General features: G+C 40.0%; 1 protein-coding gene across 1 annotated transcript in view; it reads right to left on the bottom strand.

Annotated features, from left to right (window-relative positions):
* The window catches only part of SGCD (sarcoglycan delta), a 126861-nt gene that overhangs the window by 31619 nt on the left and 69239 nt on the right, over positions 1-26003 (bottom strand). The window contains exons 4-6 of the mRNA XM_088536964.1: positions 17196-17283; positions 14340-14459; positions 948-1020 (exon numbers count right to left, since the gene is read on the bottom strand). Coding sequence (XP_088393090.1) covers positions 948-1020; positions 14340-14459; positions 17196-17283 — 281 coding nt within the window. The remainder of the gene's footprint in view (positions 1-947; positions 1021-14339; positions 14460-17195; positions 17284-26003) is intronic.

Raw genomic sequence — 26003 nt, 5'->3', positions numbered from 1 at the left:
TTCTTATCTAACGTGATCCCCTGGAGTACAAAACTGAAACGATTAGAGTGTTTCTGGACAGAAAGTGAGAGATAGTAACAGACTCAAGAGAAGGCAAGTAGGACATTCTTTATTTTACACTATGATCTTTCTGGGCCATAACTATCCCCAGGACCAGAACAGAGAGGACCTCTCCTACCCAGTCCATCTATTGCAAACTTGCGGCATTCAGACACAACTTGAGCTGACTTAAGACATTCATCCTCAGCAGTCTCCAAGGAAGAGGTCTTTGCAACCAAAGACCTAGTGACAAAATGTCCTTTCAGAGACATTTCCCCCTTTCATCTCTTTTCAAGCAAGGATAATTTGAGCATTGGTGGCAACTGCTACAACCCTGAGGACAGAAGATTTCAGAACAGTTAGTCAATAACATTTTAGGCCATGCTATCAGGCCACTGGCAACTGCTCACTTTTTGAGAGGCTATCCAGCCAAACCAGCTTGCAGGGCCACACTTAAGATGTTTTACACATATGCATTTATACATATATATATGTAAACATATAATGCCCAGCTTGAGAGCAAAGCTGATTCTCAAGAGCTGTGCTGTTTATTCCTTCTGATACATTGCTGTCAGCAAGTAATATTTCTCTGAGTGTCCACACTGGCATTCATGCACAGCTAGACCCTGTGTATGTCTGGACAGGTTTTATTTCCACGAGACAGGTAATTCTGCCAGAATATTAGCCCTACATCTGCTGCTACTCCCTGTGATTTAGCACAGATCCCAGAACATTTCTCTATTTCTTTTCAAAGGCTGAGCCCAAGGTTAAGTTGAGTATGTTACAGAGGAGAAATGATGCTCTCATAACACATGATTTTCTCAGTCATATTATATGCAGAAATGACTTCCAGCACAATTTCAACAAGGTGCCACCAAGTTACCTTTAAATCATATTCCAAAGTTTACCTTAGTTCCTTGAAGGGGTCTGCCCTGACATTGGGAGTTTCTATAGATTTAGGGAACACTGTGCCTTCTGCTCCTGAAATCACAAAACAAAAGACAAACTGTCAACATTATAAGCTGTTATCAGGGGAGTGATTGTCAAATCATACTTAGGCACAATTTAACCCATCACCTGACCCATTTCTGTCTTGTACACACCACTTCTGTCCCCAAGAAAAGCCAGACCTCGTTCACTTGAAATTGGCTGCCTTGATCACAACTGGGATTTGCCTGTAAACTGCACACACCTCCGGCTGTAAAAGCAGCTGCTTGTTTTCTGTGTGGGAAGTTGTGGCTGACACAATTGATGTCAGGAGCTTGCAAAAAATCCGCCTTGGTAAGCATCCACCGAACCCGGCTATATCCCTCATTTATGAACCTGGACTCAGCCAGATTTGATGCGTGACCAGAAGTCATTTAATTTCTCCTCATTTTGCTGTTCTTTTAGAGATAGTGGGGAAACAGCACTACCCTCATTTGCCAAGTATTGTTAGATCTCTAGCTGTAAAATACTGCACAAACAAAACTACTAAGCTTCCCTGAGGTCCAGGCCACTACAATCCCGCATAGCACAGGCTGGGCACTTCCACCCAGCCATCCCTGCACCAGGTCCTGTGCATACTGTGATGGAGCCAAGCTGTGTCTTTTCAGAAAGATACACTCTACCAGTTTAATTGTTTTAAGCAAAAGACAGTCCATGACAATTTCTGGTAAGCCTTTCTGATTTAAAATGTCTGATTGTTTTAATTTAAAAATGTGCAACTAATGGGAATTTGTCTAATTCATCTGCTAAGTATTCCCATGTCACTGAGTGCGAGACAATAGACCCTGCATGAACACAAACCTGCACCCTCTGAATATTTACAGACTGTGACCAAATCATGTCAACTTTCTCTCTGATTTGCTGAATAGTAACAGGTTTCTGAATCATTCACTGAGAGGCAGATTTTCTGGACTTTTTATTGCCTCAGAACCTTCTACTTATCCTACTTGAGACAGCTCTTTATATGTGCTATTATATTTTTTACCTGTGTGCACTCTAGAAGTCACTAGTATAGAAGAGAAAGTATTTTGAGATGATGTACAGCATACAAACACAACATTCCTCTTATATAATTCATGCTATAATGGAGAAACACTGTGACTTCAACAAAACTCTGCTTTGTTCGCGCTCAGGTAAATGAACCAAGCTGTCCTACTGCACTAAGAAAAATGCAGAATGAAAATAAACACTCTAACAAAAACGGCACAAAAATAACTCCTGTTTTTCAACCTAGAGAAAAACAAAGTTACTTCAAAGATGATAAAAGCAGTGTAAAGTTTGGGAATTGAAATTGATCCTCTAGCTCAATATAGATATTTAGCTCTTATCTTTACTATAAGCTTTCATCGTTACAAGTTGTAAAAAGCAGCTGTAACTTGCCAACCATGAAGGTTATTATTATCTGATCTGTCCTCTCTGAATGGTTTCCAAATGATTTAAGTCTCTGCTTATCCACACAACTGCCCTGGTTATTAGCTTTGCTATGAAACTTAGCAAAAAAAAGCAGCCTGCACACATCTGCATAATAAAACAATGATTTCTGAGGTGAGGAAGATGAGAAAAAGCAGCTGCAGAGGTACACATAAATATTCTTGCTCCTCTTACACTTTTATTGCTTAAAATGGGACTTTGTTTATGCTGGCATTTGTAATTCATTTTTCGAACATTTTAGCTGTATTATGCAAAGACCAAAATAACAAGCTGTAAGTAACAAGAAATGACCGCAGAATAAGGAAAAACTTCTGTGTATTTCTAATGACTTGGAGTTTTAGAAGCTTTTGTTACTTAATTTAAATGCAGGAAGCAATTTCGGGAACAAAGCCACTGATGATGCCAATGCAGTGTTTTTGCGAAGGCTAAAAAAAAGCCTGATATTCCTTTCATCCATCTCCTTATTTTCCTTTCCCTTTACACTACTCTAAAACTTTATTTTACACTACTTAAAATTTTATATACCTTAAATGTGTCCAGACCTATTCATACTCTCTCTCTGTCATGCTGAATAATCCATCTTGACCTCTGCTGTATGGAATTGCATCATTATTAAAACAATTGTTTTGGGTATATTCGACTACACCAAGCAGTTGGGTCAAAATTTGACCCTCATCGTTTATGGGATTCCATGGCCAGAGTTCAGTAACATCGACACTGAACTACGGTCAAAATGAAGCCACAAGTTTGGTGCAAGTGACCTCCTTCACTATTTTCATTAAGGGCCTTGGTACAAAAGGAAGGAAAGCTAGAAGGAAATGTGCCGTTGATAGTGAATTTGGCTGCTCACTTATGCAGATGCAGACTGGGATGCAAAGGAGGAGTAACTGAGTGACCTTAGAGAGTAGAACAAACAGAAGGTGAAATTTAAAAATACAAAGTGGGCTTAGAAAGGAGTAAGAATTTCTGCTCTGTGTTGGAAACCTGGAAGGGAATGTCAGTGGAAAAAGGCCTAAGCGTGGTTCATGCCAGCAGAGCCATAGGGAAGGCAAACATTATTTTAAGAAGAGAATCCTTGAACTACCACACAGCTGCCAGCTAATCCTTGTTACAGAAACAGATGCAGAGAGGAACCAGTGGATGACTGTAGCAACAGAAAGCCTAGCACATAGAAGCCTGGAAGGACTTGGGTTTTTAGCCTAGCAATATGATTGCTAGGGTGGTTATTGGAGGTGAGGAATATTAATGTTGGTACAAATACTTCGGGTGGATAAGTAACACGAAGGAAAAGGAATTTCTGGCTCTCGGCCAATGTTGGCAGGAGAACAAGTGGTTAACATTGGTCCCAAATATATCTAGGAAGGACAGTACATGAATTATAGCCACCAGAAGACCAAAGATGGGAGCTGCTTTCCCATTATAGTAAATGAGACAGGCAACCTAGCTGACTTGACAAGTTCACAACTATCAGATGTTGGGTTGCTAAAAACAGAGGACAAAATTTGCTAGACCAAAAGTTACCTTCCAATCTGGGACTCCCTATGTCTTATTTTCACTGTTCTCTAGGAATACGGGCTTTTGTCAGAGAATAGTAATGTGCAACTCCAATAGCTAAAGACTTAGGTTTTACAGCCTTGTTTCCCAGTCAAAGCTACTGAGTACCTCTTCTCCCTTTACTGAAAATGAAGCAAAAGCAAATGTAAATTAAATTTACTATTAAATAACATAGCTTCTGCATCCTGAGCTCTGTTATTAAAACATTTACAATGCATAATATAAAACTTCTATTTCAATGCAGAGTGCTGAACACGTTTTTTCACCTTGTGAGACTCTCTGCTGCTGCTAAAGCTAGCTTACCTATGAGCAGCCAAAGACAGTTAAGAGAAAACAATCATATAATTTATATTTAAACATATTGTACTGTCCACTTCTAGATAATAAATTACTCTTTCCCATAGTATTGTATCAGGGAGCCTTCTATTAGAAGCCATACCTACTGATAACCTCTTCTGACACTGTGTAATTTACCGCCGATAAATGTTCATAAACAGTTTGACTGAAAAATCCATAAAGCCATTTCAGCTTTATTTTAAGTTCCATTTAATGTCCCTCAAAGATGATTTCATCAATGTGTTTCCATTAGCTGAGTCTCTGACCAATAACTTAATTCCAGACAATCAGTCAGGAACTTAGAGAGCATATGACAGGATCTACCGAAAGTGTTTTGAATCACCATAAAAATTCACTCAATAGCTTATTTTTCCCCTCTAGTGCACCAGGTGCAGCAGCCCAGTTGTTGAGGACCCCTGCATATGTTCACTTCATGCAAGAACAAAAAGCAGGAGTCGTGTGGCAAGGGAACATTTACTGTTTAATTTGGGAGGGGAGGGTCTTTTTCTTCTGTTGTTTGAGACCCAAAAAGACTGCATGAGAACTGATTTGTCAGATAATTGCAATTTGTTTGCATCTTTGCTTCCACTGGCATTTTCCTGAAGGCCTACCGCCCCATACAGCAGACAGACTGGTTGACTTGCTGGAGGTGCACCCTGCCTCTCTCTTCCCGTTCAGCCCCCACAGTAGGACAGTCCAGTGTCCCATGGGTGCTCCATCTCTTCTGAACAGATCCTGCTCTGGCAGGTGAAGATTTTGTTCTTCATCGGCTGCAGAACATGTGCCTGGCCCAGCAAGCTTCTCTCACTGTTTCCAGTGTGGAAGCAGCAAAAAGAACTAACAGGCTTGGCTTTGGGCATCGCCTAGCTCCATGATATGAACCCAAAATGTAGCATAAAACAAAGCCGCTTTTTAATTCCATTTTCCATTGAAACAAAGTAAAAGTATCACATATTGTGTTTGCCTGTTGGTCTTCTAGTCTCCCATTAAAGAGCAAACTCTGAACCTACAGCCTCTTCACCTAAAGCTGAAACTCTCTGATCAATCTCATCAGCTTTGTGCAGGAAGATCAGGAGATTGTTAGTGATGCACCCTGGGAAAGGCTCTGGTGTGATCTCAATGCTAGCTGGACACCAGCAATTCTGTATGGAAAAAAGAAGTTATGAGTGTCCCAAGAATCTCAATCTCAATTAGAACACACATTTACTCAACTGGTGAAAAGTCCAACCAGAGGAAATAGGCATGTACAGCTCTGTTCTCCAAGTTGCTTGTTCCTTTCACTGTGCCATGCAAAAGTGTCTGAGCTGTGCGATAGTGCATCATTGCCATGCCTAATGCAAGAAGGACCATCCTTTCTCCCTCTGTCCATAAATAGTCTCTAGCTGTTGTGAAGAGACACTGATCAGTGCCTCTGCACTAACCCTTGCTCTACACTTCCATTGCTATCAGCTTGAATGGATAGAGGTACTCAAATCCCACACAATGAGAGTTATTTGAGACTAATGATTGAAGCTCCTGCTGTCCAGAGAAGGTGGCAATCAGCTGAACAGTACTTGGGGCTGAACACAACTACAAGGGAGAGAAATCAGGTCTCTGTTCAGGTGAAAATGCTCCTGGTTAACTATTGCCCACTTCTTTTCCTTTTAAGACAACAATTTATTTCCTGTCTTCAGGTTCTTTAATCAACAAATTCAGATCCGTAGAACCCCTTTAATGTTGCATATCACCACTGCTTTATAATAAGATTGGGGGCACAGAACCCTTAAAGAAATCCGGTGGCCAAAGTGTATCTTCTATTTAGCACACTGCTTTAGTACAGTACTGTGCAAAGGAGGAGAGAAACAGAAGGATTTGCTGTGATTTCTTTCCAGATAAAATAGAGAGACAATGCATAGTGTTCTGATCTCCAGAAATTTCCTCCATTCCCACTGTATTGATCAGGGTTCACTCAGCAGTTTGTTCGCTAAAATACTTATCTGAAGAAGTCCTCCTCTCTGTAGGTCTCATCAGGGTAATATATGACAGTCTCAGAAAGGTGTCTGTGCAAACAGATTCCCAGGAAGTAAATCCAGTACAATGCAGTCAGCAATGATTTGTGCTTGCTTCTTTTAATTCGCAGCTTTAAAAGCTTTATTCACCCTTAATTTATATTTTTAAATGGATGAACATAGTAATTGCTACTGCTCCCCTTGAATCTGAAATCAATAAGAGTTCCATTTCAGGGTCCAACAGCAATAACATGGCTAGGTTAAACTAGTTTACTGAACAAAAGCTAGGTTTGTTTCTAGGATAGTGCAAAAATGTTTCATTGCTTTGTAGGCACACCTTTGTCATCAAAATGTTAGAGGGCTGTTCTTTTAGAATGATTTTACTGAATAAAAGCACATACATAATCAGAAAAACTAAATATTCAATATATATTATTTAACATCTTTTAGCAAAAATCTCTTACTCTTTCACGTCTGTCCTCATATGATTTACTGACAATAGAACGAACTTTTGCTTTTATAACCAGTATGTACAGAACAGATTCTTAAATGCTAGCAGTGTATTACACCCCCTGGGAAATAGGTATTTGTCAGTCTGCCCTTGCACTTGGGAAAACTCACTGGGCTACAGACAATATACCAGCTTAATATGACTCTCCTTTCTTTCTTCTCATCCTACATTACATTACAGGGCATTATTTGACTCTTCTACTGCTCCCCAATCCTTTCTGCAACCCAGCAAGAAAATCCCTCGAGTACCTGAGCTTCACGTATGTGCTGGCACATCCCCAGTGAAGGTGACAGATTCTGCTATCCACCGCCACACTCACCTGCCCTTGGCAGGACTTTGACAGCCATGATATGCTATAATAGCCGCTTCTGCTGCATCCTTCAGCATCAGGATCCCTACCGCGCAGACAGCTGCCTTGTAAAGTGAACTGGCCTCTCTGTGCCCTTTTTGTCAGGGCTCCTCTGCATACAGGACATGCCTCATCCAGGAGCACGGGAGGCATTAACAAGTGTGCCCATAGACACATGTTGAACTTCAGCCTAGCTTCAATGGCTGAATGTCTGTGAAATGTAAAGGAAATAACAGAAAGAATAGAAAGGTTTGTATCCAGACTGAGAAGGCATAAAAAGAAAAATGGCCCCAACTTATGCTGACCTCTAGATATTTCCCTCTTGACTGAGTTAGTGGTCCTTGGACACAACTTCTGCCCCTCCACGAAAGCAAAGTCATCACTAAATCCATCTGAAGTTACTCTTGGCATTCCTGTGTACAGTGCTAGTATTGCAGAGAAACTGGGAAGAGCACTTCAAATAGGAATAGACAGAGGAGGTTTATCAAGGAGAATGTTCGTTAGCCTTCAAAGAGACCATGTTGCGGGAGAAGGCAGTTAGGAAATAAATACTAATAAAAAAAAATCTACAACACTTTAAAACTTCACTTCAGTGTTTGGTAAATGTAAGTATGTTTCATTGAAATCCTTCTGACATTTAATCAATGTTAGTCTGATGTTGGTTGATCCTTTTTTTCCTTAAACAGGATTAAGGAAACACAATCTGAACACATATTCCAGCTTACACTAGAAGCCAATACACTTTACACAAGTGCTGTCCCTTTTGTCTGAAATGCACTCTGAAGTAAAAGTGAACACAAGAAAATCTTTTCTGCAACACCCCCTCCACTGTTCTCTCTGAGACAGGTTTACAACCCGGGTGAGCAGATTTTGAAAAAGGAGGGCAGTTATTTGAATTTTCCACTAAAAGGAATGAGGAGCAGTGTCTAGATCTACCTGCTCAAAAGCAGCAAAGCAATCAGAAGCATTCACTCAAGAATAATATGCTTGCTCTAACAGAACGGACGAAAGACTTCATTTGGAGGAAAGCATTCAAGAAAAAAAAACAAAAAACAAAGCTTTAGGAAAAAACCTACCCACCTCAGCCAAACCAAACATACACAGTTTTTGAATTCTTACTCTATTACTACTGATTATTGATCAAATCACTTCTTCATGTCTGACTCTTAGTTTGATATGGCAATAGCACAATTCATATATGAGTGCAAATGAATTTCCTTTTCTTGTGACTTTAATCTTTGACAGGAAATGGAATTTTTTTTTCCATTGCTTTTTACTTCAGCTAAATGTGATGCTTCTTAGCACTACATCTATGCAAAGACTGCAAAGAAACTTGATAAAACTTCAGTCATGTGACTGAATGCTACAGAGAAAAGAGACTGTTTCCAGTCTTGGTGGTGGCAGTGATAAAGTCTTTTAGCTACACTTGTCAGAGCTTTTCACTAGTTTATCTCATTTCCGGTCCCTCTTCCATAAGACCTTTGAGTACATGACAGCATGGCCATGGCTCTGGGACTGCATTAGCACCACCGCTTAATCACCCACAGAGTGTGAGAAGCGAAGGTCGGTAGCTGCTTCCTGAAGAAGTTCATACATCTTCAACCAAAGGTCAAGTACCTGTCCAAGCCCTGTGAGCAGCATGGCTAATGCAGTTGTGACACACGAGTTTCTCTTTCCAAGAGCACAGAAGGGAGCTCTGGAGCAACTTCTAGGTCCGGATGCCTTGGGAGTAGCCTGAGCATAAACTGAGAATGGTATGAGGTGCAAAGCTGGAGGTACAACGTTTGCTTCCAGAAACACAGCAAGGTGCTACGGTCAATGTTCCTGCAGCACCGACTCTTTTAGTTAGATGGGATTTTTTTAGTGAGATGGAAATTTCTCTTAATCTAGTTTTACATAGGAGAAGCATCATTATAAGAAAATGCTTCCATTTGCTATAAAAATGAGTCTGGTGGCACCATTTCTCCTTTGAGAAAGCTATACACAGCTGCAGTAAGCATACACTGTTTCAGGAGCACATATAACATCTGCAGCACAAAGATTCAGGTTTGCCATTTACCCCCAGGAATCAAGTTGCAGCAGCCACAAGGATAAGGCCTGAAAGGTCTTTGGGTCACATCTGACTTCAACACTTGGCTACAGAACCTATGCAGGCTGCCATACACAAATCAGCAAAGTGCCATTTTGGAGCTGTAACGGCTGCTGTAAAGGGCAAGTGTGCATGTCCCTGACCATAAATAATAGCTTTTGAGGAAGGATACATGCAACAAATATGGGCAGCAATTCCTGGAAGTTTTTTTTTATTATTATTTCTGGATTATACCACCTTCTAAAATGGTCTGTTCTAGTCAAATAGAACAGGTCTGTGTTATTTCCATTAACTACAACTAGTCTTACACTCATTAAAGTTACTCTGCTGTGAATATTTCAGCCAAAACAAGATAAAAATGACATGCCAAGAAATCTTCTAAAATTGCAACGTTAAGGAAATGTGAACAGAGTAGGTTAACCAGGCCGGTATTGAAACTTCATTTTCAGGTTGAAACTTCCACGTTTCTTTTATTCCTTCCAAATCAGGTGAACACAAGGCTCACTGAAAATGCTTGTGGATATGAGGTTTTTGAGAAGCTGGTACAGCTTACAAAGATGTATTAGCTCTTTTACCTGCCCAGAGTCAGTGCTGAGGGCACTGCAAACACTTTTCTCACCCTTCCATGGGTAGTGACATCTTGCACTTGTGAACTAAAGCTGTAGCAAATACAGAACATATTAAAGAAACAACGATAACAACCAAGAACTACTGAAAATCCAAACTTTTTTAAAAAGGTCTTTGTACTAATCAGTTTTGAGGTTATCTCTTCAATTATAACCTTGGACTATGTTGCTTTAATTGGTGTTGTTCCTAAAAACTTCATAGGCCTTACTATATTTCTTTCCTAAACAAAATGCTAGAAATATGCCTAGAAATTAATTTCTCCAAACTTAATAATAAATTTGCAGTAACATTTCAACAGCTGACTCCTCTTTTGAGGTGCATTCCCAGGCACCTTCCTGAAGAGAAACCAGAACAAAAACCACTTCCAAAATAGCTACTGTAGCCTTTGTACTGGAAGATGAAAGCCATCCTATCACCCTCTAAATACCACTGCATTAGCTAGGGTTTGCAACAGAGAAAAGCTTTAGCCAAGTCCTAAGGTCATATCAAAAGAAGAACTGATGCTACATATGCCGAAGTGAGAGCCACATTTTCCAAGGACTCAGTCCAGCGTGGGAGCCATTTACTAGGAATAAATCCCTGTATCCTCCTATTATAGAAAAGAGGCCTTGTGGTCTTTCAGAAAGGTGGCAATCATAAGAGTGGGTAAGGAGTATGATTGAGCTTACAACCTCCAGTCCGTCCAATCGTAACTCCCACAAAAACTTTCCTCTACTATTCAAAAAACAGGGAATTCTTGGAAGCTATAGAAATACATCTTTTTTTTTTCCTTTTTCTTTTTAAATCTTAGCTCATTGTGATGCATCTGGATTCTCACCAATATTTAATCTTAAAAAAAAAGTTCATAAATCCACCATAAATATTAATTTCCAGAGTATTCTGGCAAGTTTCCCTGAAAACTAGCTTCAAAATATAATCTCCAAAGAGATGTCAAGGCTCTTGGGAGAACTGACACTGGCATGTCATCAGATGTTGTCTTATAGGGCTGTATTAAGCATCTGACCAGAGTTTAATTGCTGTAAAAATTCATGCTAATTTAAATTGCTTTAGATTTAATTAAAAACGCTTTTGTATAGAGACAATAATATAACTCCTCTAATTAGTATCAAGTAGCATCTAGAGGGCATATTTAAAAACTAATCTGGAGAATAAATAGAAGTAATTAACAGTCAGAATAAAGCTTTATGATTGTCCTTTGTTTATAAATGTTGCAACATTCAACATGCCATTAAATAAGATTGGTAATCAATGTATATCAAAGTTATTTTTAATGCTCTTTTAACTAAGGATTATTTCTTATACACCATTTCTCAGATGATCGGGACATGTTTTATTCCTGGAAGGGGGTGGGGAAGGGGATCTGCTCTATAATGTGCAATACGCGAATTCAACGAAGACCAGTTCGCTCTTCTCCCACAAGGCAGCACACATGAGTTTATGAGCGTGTGGGGGGTATCCTGCTAGGCATGAGTTTGCATCCACTTGGGGTTTGCCAACATACAGTGCGCAGGGAAGTGCTGGGAACGCTGGCTCCGGTGCTCCGGGCCACACGGAACAGCTCTGCCAGGCCGGGCTCGTCAGGGGGAGAAAAGGTGGCCTTGCAAATCGAGTCCCAGCAAACTAAAGGAGCCCCAGTTCAGAGGAAAGGGAAACAGTTCAAGGTTTATGGTAGTAACGCAGGAGCCTGGCGCAAGGGCAGCAACAGGAGAAAGCGCTGCCCTGCTTCAGAGGTCTAAGCTTGATGGAATTCGTTAAATCAAATAAAATCACAGAAGTACTCCACATTACACAACGCATGAAAAGCAGAAAGGAACAACTCAATCTTTTTTTGTCCTTTAGTGGTTAAAAACCAGAACCAGACTCTTAAAATACAATTGAAATAAAACATATATTCATTCTGTAATCCGCAGAACATAGGCAGTGTAATTTTTGAAGCCCTACTAAATGCAACATACCTGCACCCATTTTTTCAGTTTCATAATTCAGTGCACCTTCCCCCGCCCCTTTTTTTTAAAAATACCTTCCTAATGCTGGAAAAGCCTTTAGCTGCACAAAGCATAGAATGCATTTCAAAAAAGAAAGCACATATTTTCTCATATGAAGGATTCAACATTACTTTGTAGAACCAACTTTCAAATTCAACTTTGAAGAGTGTACAGCAATTACCATTAACAAGATTAAAAGCTAGCCAATATCTACTGCTCTAACTTACGTAATATTACTTTCATGCCAGATTGTAGACATACACTTCCTTCAGTAACAAGTACGTGTTCAGCAATAACAAGAACAAGTTGAGATTATTTAACATAGCACAGATAGGTGTTAGCAGACACGTACCAGCAGCACCTGAGATCCCAAGTACAGGAAAAATGATCAAAAGAATTTGCCTGTGCACTACAAGCTGGACTAGCCTCAAGCACAGACGAAAACAAAACCTGAAAGGAACATATGGCATCACACTTCCCAGCATGGCAAACAGCCATGGCAACTACTTTTGGAGATATAATTAGATTGGGGGAGCAAAGCTTGAAAAAACATAGCCAAGCATGAACTCTGAAAGCATTTCAGCTCAAGGTCGTTTAAATATTTGCCACATAAGATCATCTGTGATAACATTGTGACTTTTCTGATAGTTCTGCATAAGCCTGATAAACCCTGAGAAACACTCAACTGCAAATAAAAACAAAGGTGCACTACTCGTGGTAAGTAGTATTTCCAGGGCATTTACACAGGAGACTAAAAAAAAGCAGAATCTCAAAATAACTATCAAAAATAATTGCTAGTTTCTCCAAAGCACAATGTAAATAACATGCAATATTTTTGTATGCAATCCTAAAAGGAGTACCTACAACTTGGAAAAAAATGTTTCTGTATTTTGTGAAAAAACAAGTGATCTAAAAATTTCTCATTTAAGGTCTCCTGGAAAACATCTAAAATCCTTGACTCCTGAAATCACCTGCCCTATAAAGACAATAGATAGTTAAATCACTCTGAAAGTGCAGTGTGAAGGGAGATTTGTAGCGACAAACGCTCCTCAGCTCTGAAACAGTGCATGTATTTTGAATGGTCCCTTTCAAAGTTTTCTAATAAAAGAGATGCTGTTAATTTTGTGGAGTCCAACATTTATCCTATAGAACTCCCTAACTTTAGTATAGGCGATGACTGAACTTGTCCAGGATATGTCAACATCAACTGGCCACTTAAAAGAGCTACAGTTGGTCTCACTACAAACAAGACATCAGGTAACAAAAAGTATTAAGGGCTGAATTTGAAGTCCCATTCATGATGGATTAGATTCTGAGGCCCTAATTCTGAGCTACTTTATGTCATATATTATAAAAATAAGCTACATACTACATGTATACTATAAAATATTGCATATATGTGTAATATTATTTGTATTAATGTTATTTACAATATAAAAGAGAGTATATATGATATATAATACACTATATATAATAATATATTCTTCTCAACTCTTTCATTTACTTCTGTTTTTAGGTGTTTACTGGAAAAGCAAGGGCCATTTGGAACAAATAGGGGCATCCAAATCAAGCCGCTGGAAGAGAGGCATCAGTACATCCACTGAGACCACTGGTACTGTTATGTGATTAAATATTAACAATATAACGCTACTCAGTCTAGTCCTACATGAAAACATTCACAAGCTAAGCTTAAAATAAACACAGAGAATGGATTGAATTGGAGAGCAAGAGAATTAGAGCCGCTAAGAGGTAACTTCATGCAATTAGGAAAGACACTACAATTCCTTTAATGGTCTGTGTCACGGGAAAGCTCCAGGCCCCCATCTGCCTTTAAAGGAAGACAGGGAGTGGTGGCAGTGGCACTGATAATACCTACAGAACAGCTGGACATGGCTCAAGAGATGCAAAGCATGTTCTCACATGTGGCTACGGAGAGATTAGCTGATATAAAGGCCACCCAACTGCCCAGAGAATTAATGTGTTCATACTGACTTTTCATTGCAGTTCTCCTCCTAGGTGTTCACTTTAGAATTAAAGTAGAGCTCATGAAAGAGCTGAGATGAAAATTATGAAGCCTAATATTTCCCTAAGATTTCCCTACATGTGCAGCCATAGGAGCACCCTTAGAGTGATCTGTCACTGCCCTTCATCCCAGAACCATGTGATGAAGCAGTTTAGTTTCCAAAGCTGTTTTTAATGCTGCTTTATGAGCTAGACAAACCATTTCTAGAGCAGTTTTCTCTGCAGGGGAAATAACATGTAGTGCAGGCTAAGAAAACCCTTAGGTAGAAATTCTTGGCCTTAACTGTTTGGAGAAGAATCAAAGCAATAAAGACAATGAAGGGCTTTACTACCAAAAGATTTTTTCCATAAGCACAACGGAAAGTTGGACAAAAATTATTCTAAAATTTGACGAGACATATTAAAATAGTGATTTAGTTACCTAAAACTCTCAACCTCTCTGCTCCAACTACCACTTCGTTGTCATCTGCAGAAAACAGCAATTTCCCAGAGAGGGTTTTCACCTCAAATTTTTGGCTGTGTGCTTCCACTGCTTGGGGACCTAGAGAGAAGAAGAGATTAGCACAAAGTCTTAGTGAAAAGTATATGAAAATCACAAAGTATCTTTGTATATTTAATAAGCCCATCTGCAGAGATTATCCTGTCCAATAAGTGTGCAGATAAAACCTACATCTGACACATCAAACAGGGAGGTCTGTACACCTCAAGGGTGATCTCTGCTTCAGAAAGGACAGTATTTCCTACCCAAATAACACCTCAACTATTTTTACTTATATTTTTGTTAACACTTACCTAGGTATGCTGTTACCTTACCATTAAATTTTGTATATTTATGGATTTTTTTTTGATAAAAAGAAAGACCCACATGTGAAATAACAGTGAAGGCATCATCGTGCCTTCAGAGTACTAGCACAGCTGTAAAAGGAATTCAGACCACTTCCTAAACATATTTTGCTAGTGTTTACGGTGCAGTGTTTACATCCAAACTGCAAGTTTAAAAGCCTCATCCTACATCACCAGGAAGGAAATCCCTGGAAAATGCTGAAGGTTTTCATCTTGGCACTGATAAAAGTTTCCCCACCACAGGGGAATGGGCCTCTTTCCTGCACAAGCCAACGGCAAGGTCTCTCATGTTTCATAATGTTTTTAATCAAGGAAACCTCTCCTTCTTAGCTCTTATTTTAATTCTATGCTTCTCCTGCAGGTTGTTCAGTAGTCCAGTGTTGAAAAGCCTCTGGCAATACATTTTGTTGCAAAGCCTGATAATCATTAGCTGCCTGGATGGCAATTCTGTCAGGTCTGTGGTTCTGAGGCTACAAAGAGTGGGTTCTTCTGTTACCTGATCTAGCCTAAACTTCATACAAATCACCATGCAACAGACCTATGTAGCCTATTCCAAACCTAAGCCTCCCTGGAATATGCTACCACATGAGAAAGGTGATTGGACTTAACGTTATTCCTGTCATCTTCCTGACTAGTCTCATTTCTCAAAAGGTTAGAGAAATGGGACATGAAAGTCAGCATTTTCTTACAGGCAGTTTCTAACTCTACACTCAGTATTTCCCTGCACAGGTCAACTGCATTACCATTAGGGCCCGGGCAGAATTGTGTGTATGGTTTGAATTACAGAAAAATAAGGCTATTCTGAGACCTCTGTATGCTTAATTCTGCTAAACACCTAAATATCCTGCAGCCATTCCAAGAAAATCCCACACTTTTAAGTTTGATCTATATCTCGTTAATTAACTGCCTCCCTGCTCACCACTGCAGTATACTCTACTTGGGACTACATCTGAACTCCACTCCAAAACCACAGCTGCTGCAGAATGCAAAAATGAGCTTAATAACAATGATGTTATGCAGACACAAACAGACAGTTTTTAGCATGGGTTTTAACACTAGAGAGGCAGAGATGAAAATAAGCTATCCATTACCCATGAATACATTGGACCTGGAATGACTAGGTGTTGCGGATGAGGAAGGTTTCCCTCAGGGAGTTTTCTCTTGGGCTGGAGAGCTCATCTTCCCACTCTGCAGTGCTGACCATGCACCTGGGAATCTATTTTACTTTCTATTTGTCTGAGGCGCTTACAAAGAAGCAGGACGAAAGGTGAACAGGGGATTACTACATTCATTAGTGACATCATTATGTTTTGTCATCTTTTTCTTTCTTAGGGAAGATCGCCCCATTTTACTATGTGATGTCACATAATTTATCAGTGCAATAAAGGCAATAGGCACTTATGGCAATTTTCATGGCTCTGGGGAAGCACAGCTGGGCACTCATGCTACAGGCAACTGCATCCTAAATGAAATCCTGTAATCCCAAAACAGGCAGCTGGAAAACAGGAAAGATATAGTCTTCTCCAAAAATGAGACCTGAAGTCCTTTATTTAGGTCTAAAGCACTAGCAACTCACTTGCTGTGCCATTTGTCATCTCACTACTGCCTTGGGCTGTGCTTCATCCTGAACATGCTTTATATAATCATGTGTGTGCACACAATACAGTGCTGTTATTTTTTCCACAGACTAAGTTGTCTCAAGCTCTCATGAAATGGAGGCTCTTAAACACACCAAATATCCTGCTGAAAATATACGGCAAACGAACAAACTAAACAAGTTCATTTTGAATGCGAGAATCTGGGTGCTTGGGGTTGAATTTATTTCCTTCCTCAAGGCAATCTTCATGCATGCCGCTTAAATTGTGCTTACTGAAGCTGCATATTTAATTATTTAACACTGTGACAAGAGGCCAAGATGTTATATAAGCAAGACAGACAACCCAGTCTCATATAGAAACAACGTTTATGGATTACTAGCTTATCCACATAGCAGTACTACTCACAGTTCCCACGTAAACCTAAATAAATAAATATATATCAAAGTTCATATACATACATTATATATTAACATATATAATGCATTAGGCCCTTTCAACTCAAATTACGAATGCATTAATTCAAAGGTCTCCGTGCACTGGGGATTTATGAAACACCAATTTTCCCATCAAACACACTAACACTTGGGAGAATGAGAGAGTTCTTTATCAGCAAAAGGACTTTGGGCTTAGAAAGCTCTAAAGTACAGTGTCTGCCTCTGGAGTGTGGCTTTCATGTACCTTGCTTTGTTTCGACCAAGTGGAGTGAAGTTTTCATTTGTACTTCTACAGACATCTGGGATCTCCTCTGTGTGCTGTCTCAAGCTTGCACAGCACCCCATATATCACTGTCTTTCATGTCTCCTTAATTCTTTCCCACGGTCTTTCCTCCTCCTTACCTGTTACAAGACGAGTCAGGACCTTAGTCTTGTCATTGAGGATGTTCACTGTAACGTTTCTGGCAGACTGGAAGTACAGTGGATTGCCCTGGAACAAGAACACAAGACCATGAGAAGGGTGTCAGGATGTATGACAGCCATACGTGTGAGAAACCTGTCGCAGGAGACTACGAGCTTTGTGCCATTATGTGTTGATTTTTGCATGTCTACCCCCTGCACGTTATTGATGTAATCCAGAGCAGAAATGAGCCTGTCTGGAAGGAGCAGGCTACAAATACAGGTTCCAATACACCAATACAGGCAAACAAGAACACCTTGTAAACACAGAGGAAGTGCTTTTCATCTCAGCATACTTCTCAGTGAACCATCTGGCACATACCACAGCCACCATCCAAACTGGGATGCCAGTGTGCACCACCTTAGGCCAGACCCATCCCATCAGGCTCCACAGAGATCCACAAGACATCAAGTCTTCCCCACTCCCCATTTTGTCACACAGATTTCTACCCATTGATATATTTAAAATATAGCTCTGAGAAACAAAAGCTAGAGCAGCAATTAAAATACAGGAATCACCCTGGCATCATCCTTTTCAGGTAATCCACCTTTATGGGTTAACTTTTGAAAGGGCTAGGAAGTCTTCTGCTCCAGGTTAAGGAAGGAAGTTAAATCTACATGTCTAGATGGTTTATGAACTACATAACTGATCTATAATAAAAGATGATACTTTACCACAAGATAAGCCAAGCAATTAATCTAAAAAGAGTTGCAGAAAAAGTTGCACTACAGAAGTTTTACAAGACAAGCCAAGAGGTGGGAGCAAACTACAAAAGTCTTAAAATACATAATCAAACGCTGAAACATTTACCCCAGCAGAGTCATCTCATTCATTGATTCAGAGCTCTTATTCATACAGCTTTTAAAAAAATCAGAATTTCCCTAATGGAAGAATTATGTTTTTATTGGTCTGCAGGGAAAGAACATTTCAAGCACTTAATGCAATGCCTGTTCTCATTTCCATAATTCTTATTCCATTAAGAAATGAAGAAGAGCTGCAAAAAAAAAATCCCTTTTGCTGAAAATTCTGTAGATTTGGTATCTATCATCTTCTGTTTACAAAGGTAATAAAAGAGACACCTCGCACATAGCATTACAGGCTTAGTGATGCTGCCAGCTTCATTCAATCACACACAAAAAAAGGAAAAAAATCTTAAAACATATCTTAAGTTAGAAGTGATTACTGGAAAGGGGAAATGTTTCACTTTTGTGACTACTTCCTGCTATCAGATTACAAAATTAATTATTCTGATGCACTAGAGTAAATGAAAATTTAGATCAATATGGCATCATCACCACAATAAAAATAATTATGTACAGTAATATTCTCATATTATCAACAAGCTATCATATAAGTCAACAGATCTGGAGTCAGAATACTGGCACCACGCAATAAATAATCCACTCTAATTATAATACTGTATGAGACATATCCATATTTATAATAGTATAATATGCCGCAATCCAGTTCTGATTCTTTCTAGGAAAATAATATTAAAGACATGAAACACATTTCATTCTTGGACTTGATGCAAAGAAAACTAAAGTGAAACAAAACCAGGATTAGGTATTCTTTTGGATTTGGGAATCTAGTCTTTTTCTGTTTGTTTACCTCTTCCTCTCTGAAATGTTCAGGAACTCTTCTGGAATTACGTTTAAAACAAAATTCATCTGATATTGCCAATCACTGATTACTCCTACATATTTCACTTTCCCAGGTGCTGTGAAATCTTTGTTCTTCTCCCCTCCATCATCAGTATTCCCACACCTTTCTCCGATGTTGGTGTTGGTTTGATCTTCGTGCCCAGACACAACCGTTATAACTTTGCCCACTTCACAAGGGCTGTTGGCCAACTTCAGTATGACGTGGTGTTACCAGTCCACATAACCTAACCATCCCATAGCACGTCCTTCAGTCACTGCCGCTCACTAAAATTCCTATGCAACTTTGCTAACGCCCTCAGCGTTCACCTCCCTTCCAATTCTAATTTTACATTATTGTTTTTTTCCCACTGTTACGTTGATCGGGCTGCTGGAGAGACTCAGGCAGAGACACCAGTGGGAGTGGGATGAAATTTTCCGCCTTCTACATGATTTCCTGGCAGACCATGTGCTGAGCACTCCACTCTGCACTGGGCTTCAGTTACAGCTCTGGGGCAGTTTATGGCCTGGTTAGGCTAGTTATCCATTTCCACCTCACTACAAGTTCGCCATACCCATGTAGAAAATCCCATCTAGTAAACACTAAATTCTGCCTGTTACTCCAGCCCTTCATTAATAAGCCTAATGGCCAAACACTAATGCAAATGTTCACAGACACACAAAAGGCTGCCACAGCTACCTTTGAAAAGGGAAAAAATATGTCAAAACAGTTTGTTTCCTCACTAAGCACCCAGTTACTCGCTAGGACTTAGGAGGTTTTGCAAAACGTATCGACTGATTGTTCACGAGGCTAAACACATGGCAAAACAAACCCTAACAGATCACTAGGCATCTTTCCCTGGCTCACTCCTGAAAAAACGCTAAAAAATCCTAGATGAAAGACTATTACAGTAAAAACATTTTGACTGACAACCTTAATGTGCAGCTGAAGCAATTTCAACCAGTGCCATCTTTAAGGAAATTTAACGCTTTAAAAGATGTCCATAGACTGCTTTTGAGAATTATTAAATACATTTGGGAATCTTTTTAAATTTTAACAGGCAATTTAAAAATAATGCATCACACTCAACATTTTTATACTTCACAAGGTCGAAAGGAGTCACTTTGATCTGATCCTATGGATCCTATATGGATTTAATGATGCTGCACATTGAATGCAAGTAGAGATGATGGAAAGAGGGGAAATGGCAATTTCCTGTTTGAAGCTCTGAAAAGTCCAGGGCAGTTCCCATAGAACACAAAGATATGGGGAAACAATCAAGTAAAATAAAAACAATCAGAACTGGTTACAGATATTGCAGATCAACCAACTGGCACAGCAATGAATCAATGCAAAGCTCAGCAGGGCAGCACATAGGCATGACTGGAAAGCACTCTATTCATATCTGTGAAGACAAACTTAGGAAAATCTGGTGAACTTTGTCCCTAAGATCTCCTCTGGATTTCACTGATGACAAAAGAAATCACAGACTTAAGGCCAAACATGTATGCCAAATGTTAATGTTTCTACAAAAGAAAAAAATTCAATAGATCCTCCTTCTATTTCTGATAAAGTTCCCAACAAGAACAGGATTTTGCCCATAAGCCTTCTGGCACACAAATTTAAGTCATGCAGCTAAATTCCTAGGTGTTAGATTGTAAACATCCCTTAATGTTATTTGAACATATTATTTGTTGTTTAATCACTAAGTCTCTTCTGATCTTGACTTCGTCCTTCAGACAGTTGAATATGATGCTCATGTAACTAAGTTCCTTTTCTTGCAGAACTCTAATTTGACAAGGTAAGCTTTTCACAGCAGAATGAAAGCAAGTAGTGAACAGAATTGATGACAAAAACCAGATTAAAACAATGCTACGCAGTGCCCCTGTCCATGTCTATTTAAGTCTAAACACAACTGTTTTTAAGAAGGTGATGAGGTTCAATGAAGAGGTAATAAAATGTAGTCTTTATCCTTTTCTTCCTGGAAACAACCTTTTTTCTTTCCACAAGCTTAACACACCCAAGTCATGTAACGTGGATCAGAAATGGAGCTGGTACAGCTCTGTCCAGCAACTAACACTCAAAGCCATAGAATCATAGAATCACAGAACCGTTAAGGTTGGAAGGGACCTCTAGAGATCATCCAGTCCAACCCCTGCACACGCAGGGTCACCTAGAGCACGTGGCACAGGACTGCGTCCAAGCGGGTTTTGAAGATCTCCAGAGAAGGAGACTCCACAACCTCTCTGGGCAGCCTGTTCCAGTGCTCTGGCACCCTCACTGGGAAGAAATTTTTCCTTAAGTTCCTGTGGAACTTTTGATGCTTCAGTTTGTGGCCGTTTCCTCTAGTTCTGTCAGTGGCCACCAGTGAACAGAGACCAGCACCATCCTCCTCACTGCCTCCCTTGAGGTACTTACAGACACTGATTAGATCCTCAGCCACTGATTAGATACCTCAGCCTCTCCTCATAGGGCAGATGTTCCAGGCCCCTGGTCATCCTCGTAGCCCTGCGCTGGACTCTCTCCAGCAGCTCCACAAGCACAGAACATCACAAGCTGACTCAACAGGCTACATGCTAACTTCTGACATTTGTTATTTTCAATGTCAAGTATTCAAATGCTTAAAAACAAAAAACACAAGGCCCTTCTGTGCAAACAACAGTTCATAGCTGCAGCTGTCTTTGTACACAGATACATTTTGCAGTACCATGATGCTCAGAGTACTTATGTAAAAATATTGCTTTCTCACCCCTTTTGACACTGGAATTGCATAGATAGAACATATTTTGGAGTTTTATGTCTGTTATCACAAAAATCTCTTTCATGGAATTTCTTGAAGTTTATTTTAGGAACAAATGAAAGCAAAATTTCCCACTGCTGCATTAAAGCCATTACATTTCTGACTTCGCTTTTTAAAAAGGGCAAATAAGGCAGATCTGTGATGGAAGGTCTAAATGACTGGGTTCTGCTTTTGAATGGTTATCTGAGGGATTCTGTATTCTTCAAAGTGGTTTATTCTTGGCAGTCTAGGAGCTTCCACATTTAGAAGAATACCTGTAGTAACTTCATGAACACTGCTTAGAGAGGGTGGCTGCTCCTCAAGATGCCTAATCAGCTCCTTTCCAGCTGAGATTTTTCTGAAAATTAAATTACATGTCTACCGACATGAAAAACAAAACTGAAAAAAAACTCCACAGCACCGCATCTGCCTCATTACTTTGCCATTTTTATTTTAATTGACCTATAATATAATTGGCTTATGACAACTGATGACCTGAAAAAAACTGATAAGACAGGAAACCAGAATGCAACGAAAACCAGTGTGTGCTGGCTCTCTGTGCAGTATCCATAGGGCTGGCAAAAGTTGGTTGGGAAACTTCTGAAAGCTGCTTCACATTGACTAAACTTTCTGAGAACTGAACTGAGCCTTAACTGCCTTCCTGGGCTGCAACCTAAAGGGTTAGATGCATTAAACATGCTTAGCACCAAGGAGTCCTCTGGTAAGGCACCTGTAGACACCATGTGCAGCCAAGGGAACAGAGCTTCAGAACTCATAAAAGGATCAAATAATGCTGCACATGCTTCAAGCACTTCACTGCACTCAGAATTCACATGAAGGTGTTGTACCAGGGTCGATCAAATGTGTAATGATGATTAACTTTGTGTCACCAGGGAAGAGCTCTTCCTCACACCAGCACTCGAGGAACCGTAACTCTCCTTAGCAGTCGTAGATCCTCAGAGCGTTCATCACCAGCTTCCAGCAGATATCAACCAGGTATTTACAGTTCTTTTCAATCTATTCCATATTCTCCCTCAGAAATAACTAACTGCAGCAGCTGCTTCTAAGGAGACTGAGAGGTAGCTGATCCTTGTACAGAGGAGCTATTGTAGCAACAGGACTATGGATTTCTGCTAAGTTACAGCCTGTCCCCGCCTTGGGTTATGCTAGTTACAGTCAGACTCCAGCGGTGACGGATCTCCTGCTGAACACAGGATAGAGAAGGAGAAAATGGTGCTGAGGTTTAAAATATTCTAAATCATCCAACTGCATAGCTATGCACTGCTCATAACTTGTACTCCAGACGGGTGTGCAGCCTCCTTTAATTCATTTTCATTTTATAGCCTTCCAGGTATGCCTACTGCCTGGCTTAGGCATCTTTTAGAACTACTGGTAAATCATAGTTTGCTATGAATAAAAGGCAATCGAAGATGATATTAAAATTATAGAGAACTAGTGATCTCAGACTCATTTTCTATTACTTGGAGTACAGTACACCAGATACAAGTAGGATCTCAGTCAGTTAGTCAGCTGAATACACATTTAAGAGTAAATATTGCTATTACTATGAAAAGAACAGTAATACTTTCCAAAAGTCTGACTCACCGAGAGACTTGGTTTCTCCAGTGTTCACAGCACCTTTTAGAAATTTTGTTACTGTGAGGCATAACACCAAGTTATATATCCAGATATTTTTCTCCAAGAACTCTACTAACATGGCTGTCTCTGACCACTGCTTTGGAATCATAACTCTCCTTGGCCTTGAGTTAACTTCTCGTATTAGATTAGAGTTGGCCATGCCAACTTGTGCCTATATGTACAGCACTAAACACAGTAAAGATCCTTGCTGATGCCCCTGGCGTAACTGTTGCTAATAAGAAGAACAGAAAACATTTCCATCTGTCTAAATTGGGAAAAGGAATTCATGAGTCTCTGATTCATCTGCATCCATATGCCAGTAAATAGACAATGCTTATGGACACATAGACATATGCAAGGTAGCCAGCAACAGAAATCAAATCCATCACAGATCACAGCATGTGATTTGCCTAATTATGAATAACACCTCTCTTTTTTTAATCTACGCAAAAAGCACTTTGTGAACGAGCAGATGGCATTGCTATGGGATGGCACCATCCTCGACAGTTGCAGATGTAGAGCATTTACACGGCATGCTGAAAAAAATGACACAACACAAGCTGCTTCCTGGGAAAAAAGATTCAAATTGTCACCAAACAAAATGCACGTATTTATTGATGTTCTGAACTTATCTGATCCAGCCTCTCTTCTCAAATCAAGTATGTATGTGCAGGCCAGGAAATGATGCGATCTGAACATCATTAAAGTCTTAGATAGAAATATCACGTGTGCTGTCGGACATGAGAAAACTGAAATGCCGACCAACTTGAGTCTAGCTCCAACCCGCAAACAATTTAAATCCACACAAGCAGAATCAATAGGAAGAAGCCCTGGAGAGAAACCAATTACACCGCAAAAGCAACTATATTACAGCACGGTTACGGCTGGAAGGCAGGGAACACAGAAGGCCATCCTCACTTCTGTGATTACCTAGTGGAGCTCTCTCGGATACCTCCAGCCCGTGAAATGACAAGGTTCGGCCCTGACATGTTCCTGCAGTCAAAGCAGTTCTGTCTCTGGGTTTCTAGTGCAATTATTAGGCACTTCGTTACGACAGGTCTCCTTCAGCTTGTTGTGCTCCATAGGCAAGTATGGGTCTGTGCATCAGAAAATAAGTTTGAAGGGGTAAACCCCTTTTCAATAACTTCAAGGGAAAAATAATCTGATTTTCTGGAACTGCAATTATTTATTCATTGGTGTCTGTGCACTTGCCATTGTACAAGACATAAATAAAGATGATCTGACCATTCCTGGTGATCTAAAATTCAGGTTTTCCATTCAAAGTCTTGCCTTTATTTGTGGTTTGTTTTCTTCTAAGCTGCTGTAAGCAAATAGGCTGGCGTGACAGGTTTGAAGTAGCTACAAAATGATTGATGAAAAACATATTTTGGGCTTGTTGTGGGAATATTTATTGTAGAAATATACTGAATTAACTCTTTAGAGGCATATTTGGGAAAACCGAATGGATGAAAGACACAGTCATGGGCACAGCCTAGGATACCAAGTAATTGGGACTAATTTAGTTATGGTACAGGGCTATTAGGCCATGCTAAACGGTTAGACAGATTGCTTGTGAATTCCTTTTATGTAATTGCTTTTTTTTCTTGCTAAAATGATCAATATTCTGCTTTTAGAAGGATGCTTTGTCAGTCTTCACCCTTAGTCACAGACTTCCCCAAAGGAGTAAAAATAAGTGACCAAACCCTCATCCCAGGAGAGGCAGATCGTCTACCAGCCACAGTGACACATTTGGGAAAGCAGAACAACAGATGCAGCTGAACACATGACCAGGAGATTGGATTGATCTAAAGGAAAGATCCTAAATCCCGCTGGATGCTGATGCACAAAACGTGCATACCTACCAAAATAAAATGGTAGCAAATCTCTGATCAGTGGAACAAAATAGGGTGTTTTGTGTTAAGAACTGACTGCATCTTGTGACTGCCATCCAACTGACATTCAGGGGTAACTGCAGATATTGCCATGGTACAGGGCTCATGAACAGGAACAACCTCCCAACCAACAGCACCGTGAGCCTGGGCAGTGGCGCTTCAAGAGACATCAGACTTGCAGGAAGATCAGCAGATGCTTTTCTATGCATGGCAGAAGTAGTAAATGCTGTCTGGGGAAATGGTGAATAATGGCAAAGGCAGCCAAAGGGATTAGGATGTGCGAAGGTAAAATGGAGCACAGCAAGATATAGAAAAGCCGAAGATGTGTGGATCACAACCAGTTGGCTCAGTCTGTTTGGTTGTCTCCTCTTTTAGACAGGAAAATCTGCTGCCAGCTGATTTTATTCCTTGAATTCTTTTAAAATCCTAGGGGGACAAAATTGATTGGTGAAGACACCCAGTCAGTGGCACCAACCAGGAAAAAAGTGCAGAAATGGTCATGTCTGCATGTTACCATCTCTTCTACTCTATTTCCTACACTGTTGCATAATACATCATGTTGTGGAGAGAAACAAAAGCCTGCTGCCTTCCCAACTGCGTACCATCATCAAGGCTTATCACTTATAATAACAGTTGGGATCCGAAGGAAATGCACACAGCCAAAGTCAGCTTGCAGCAGTAGCGGGGGATTCCAAGAATGTAGCACAAATAGATATACAATATTTTGGCTTGAAGCAAGAGTACACATGAAATAAAATTAAAATTGAAAAGGTGCTCCTCAAGTCAACAGCACTGGTAAC

This window comes from Tinamus guttatus, unplaced genomic scaffold (assembly GCF_059628265.1).
Source record: "Tinamus guttatus ecotype Peru unplaced genomic scaffold, ASM5962826v1 Tinamus_guttatus_pri_ptg000710l, whole genome shotgun sequence".
NCBI classification, from domain to species: Eukaryota; Metazoa; Chordata; class Aves; order Tinamiformes; family Tinamidae; genus Tinamus; species Tinamus guttatus.
This window is presented reverse-complemented; position numbering and strand designations above follow the sequence as displayed.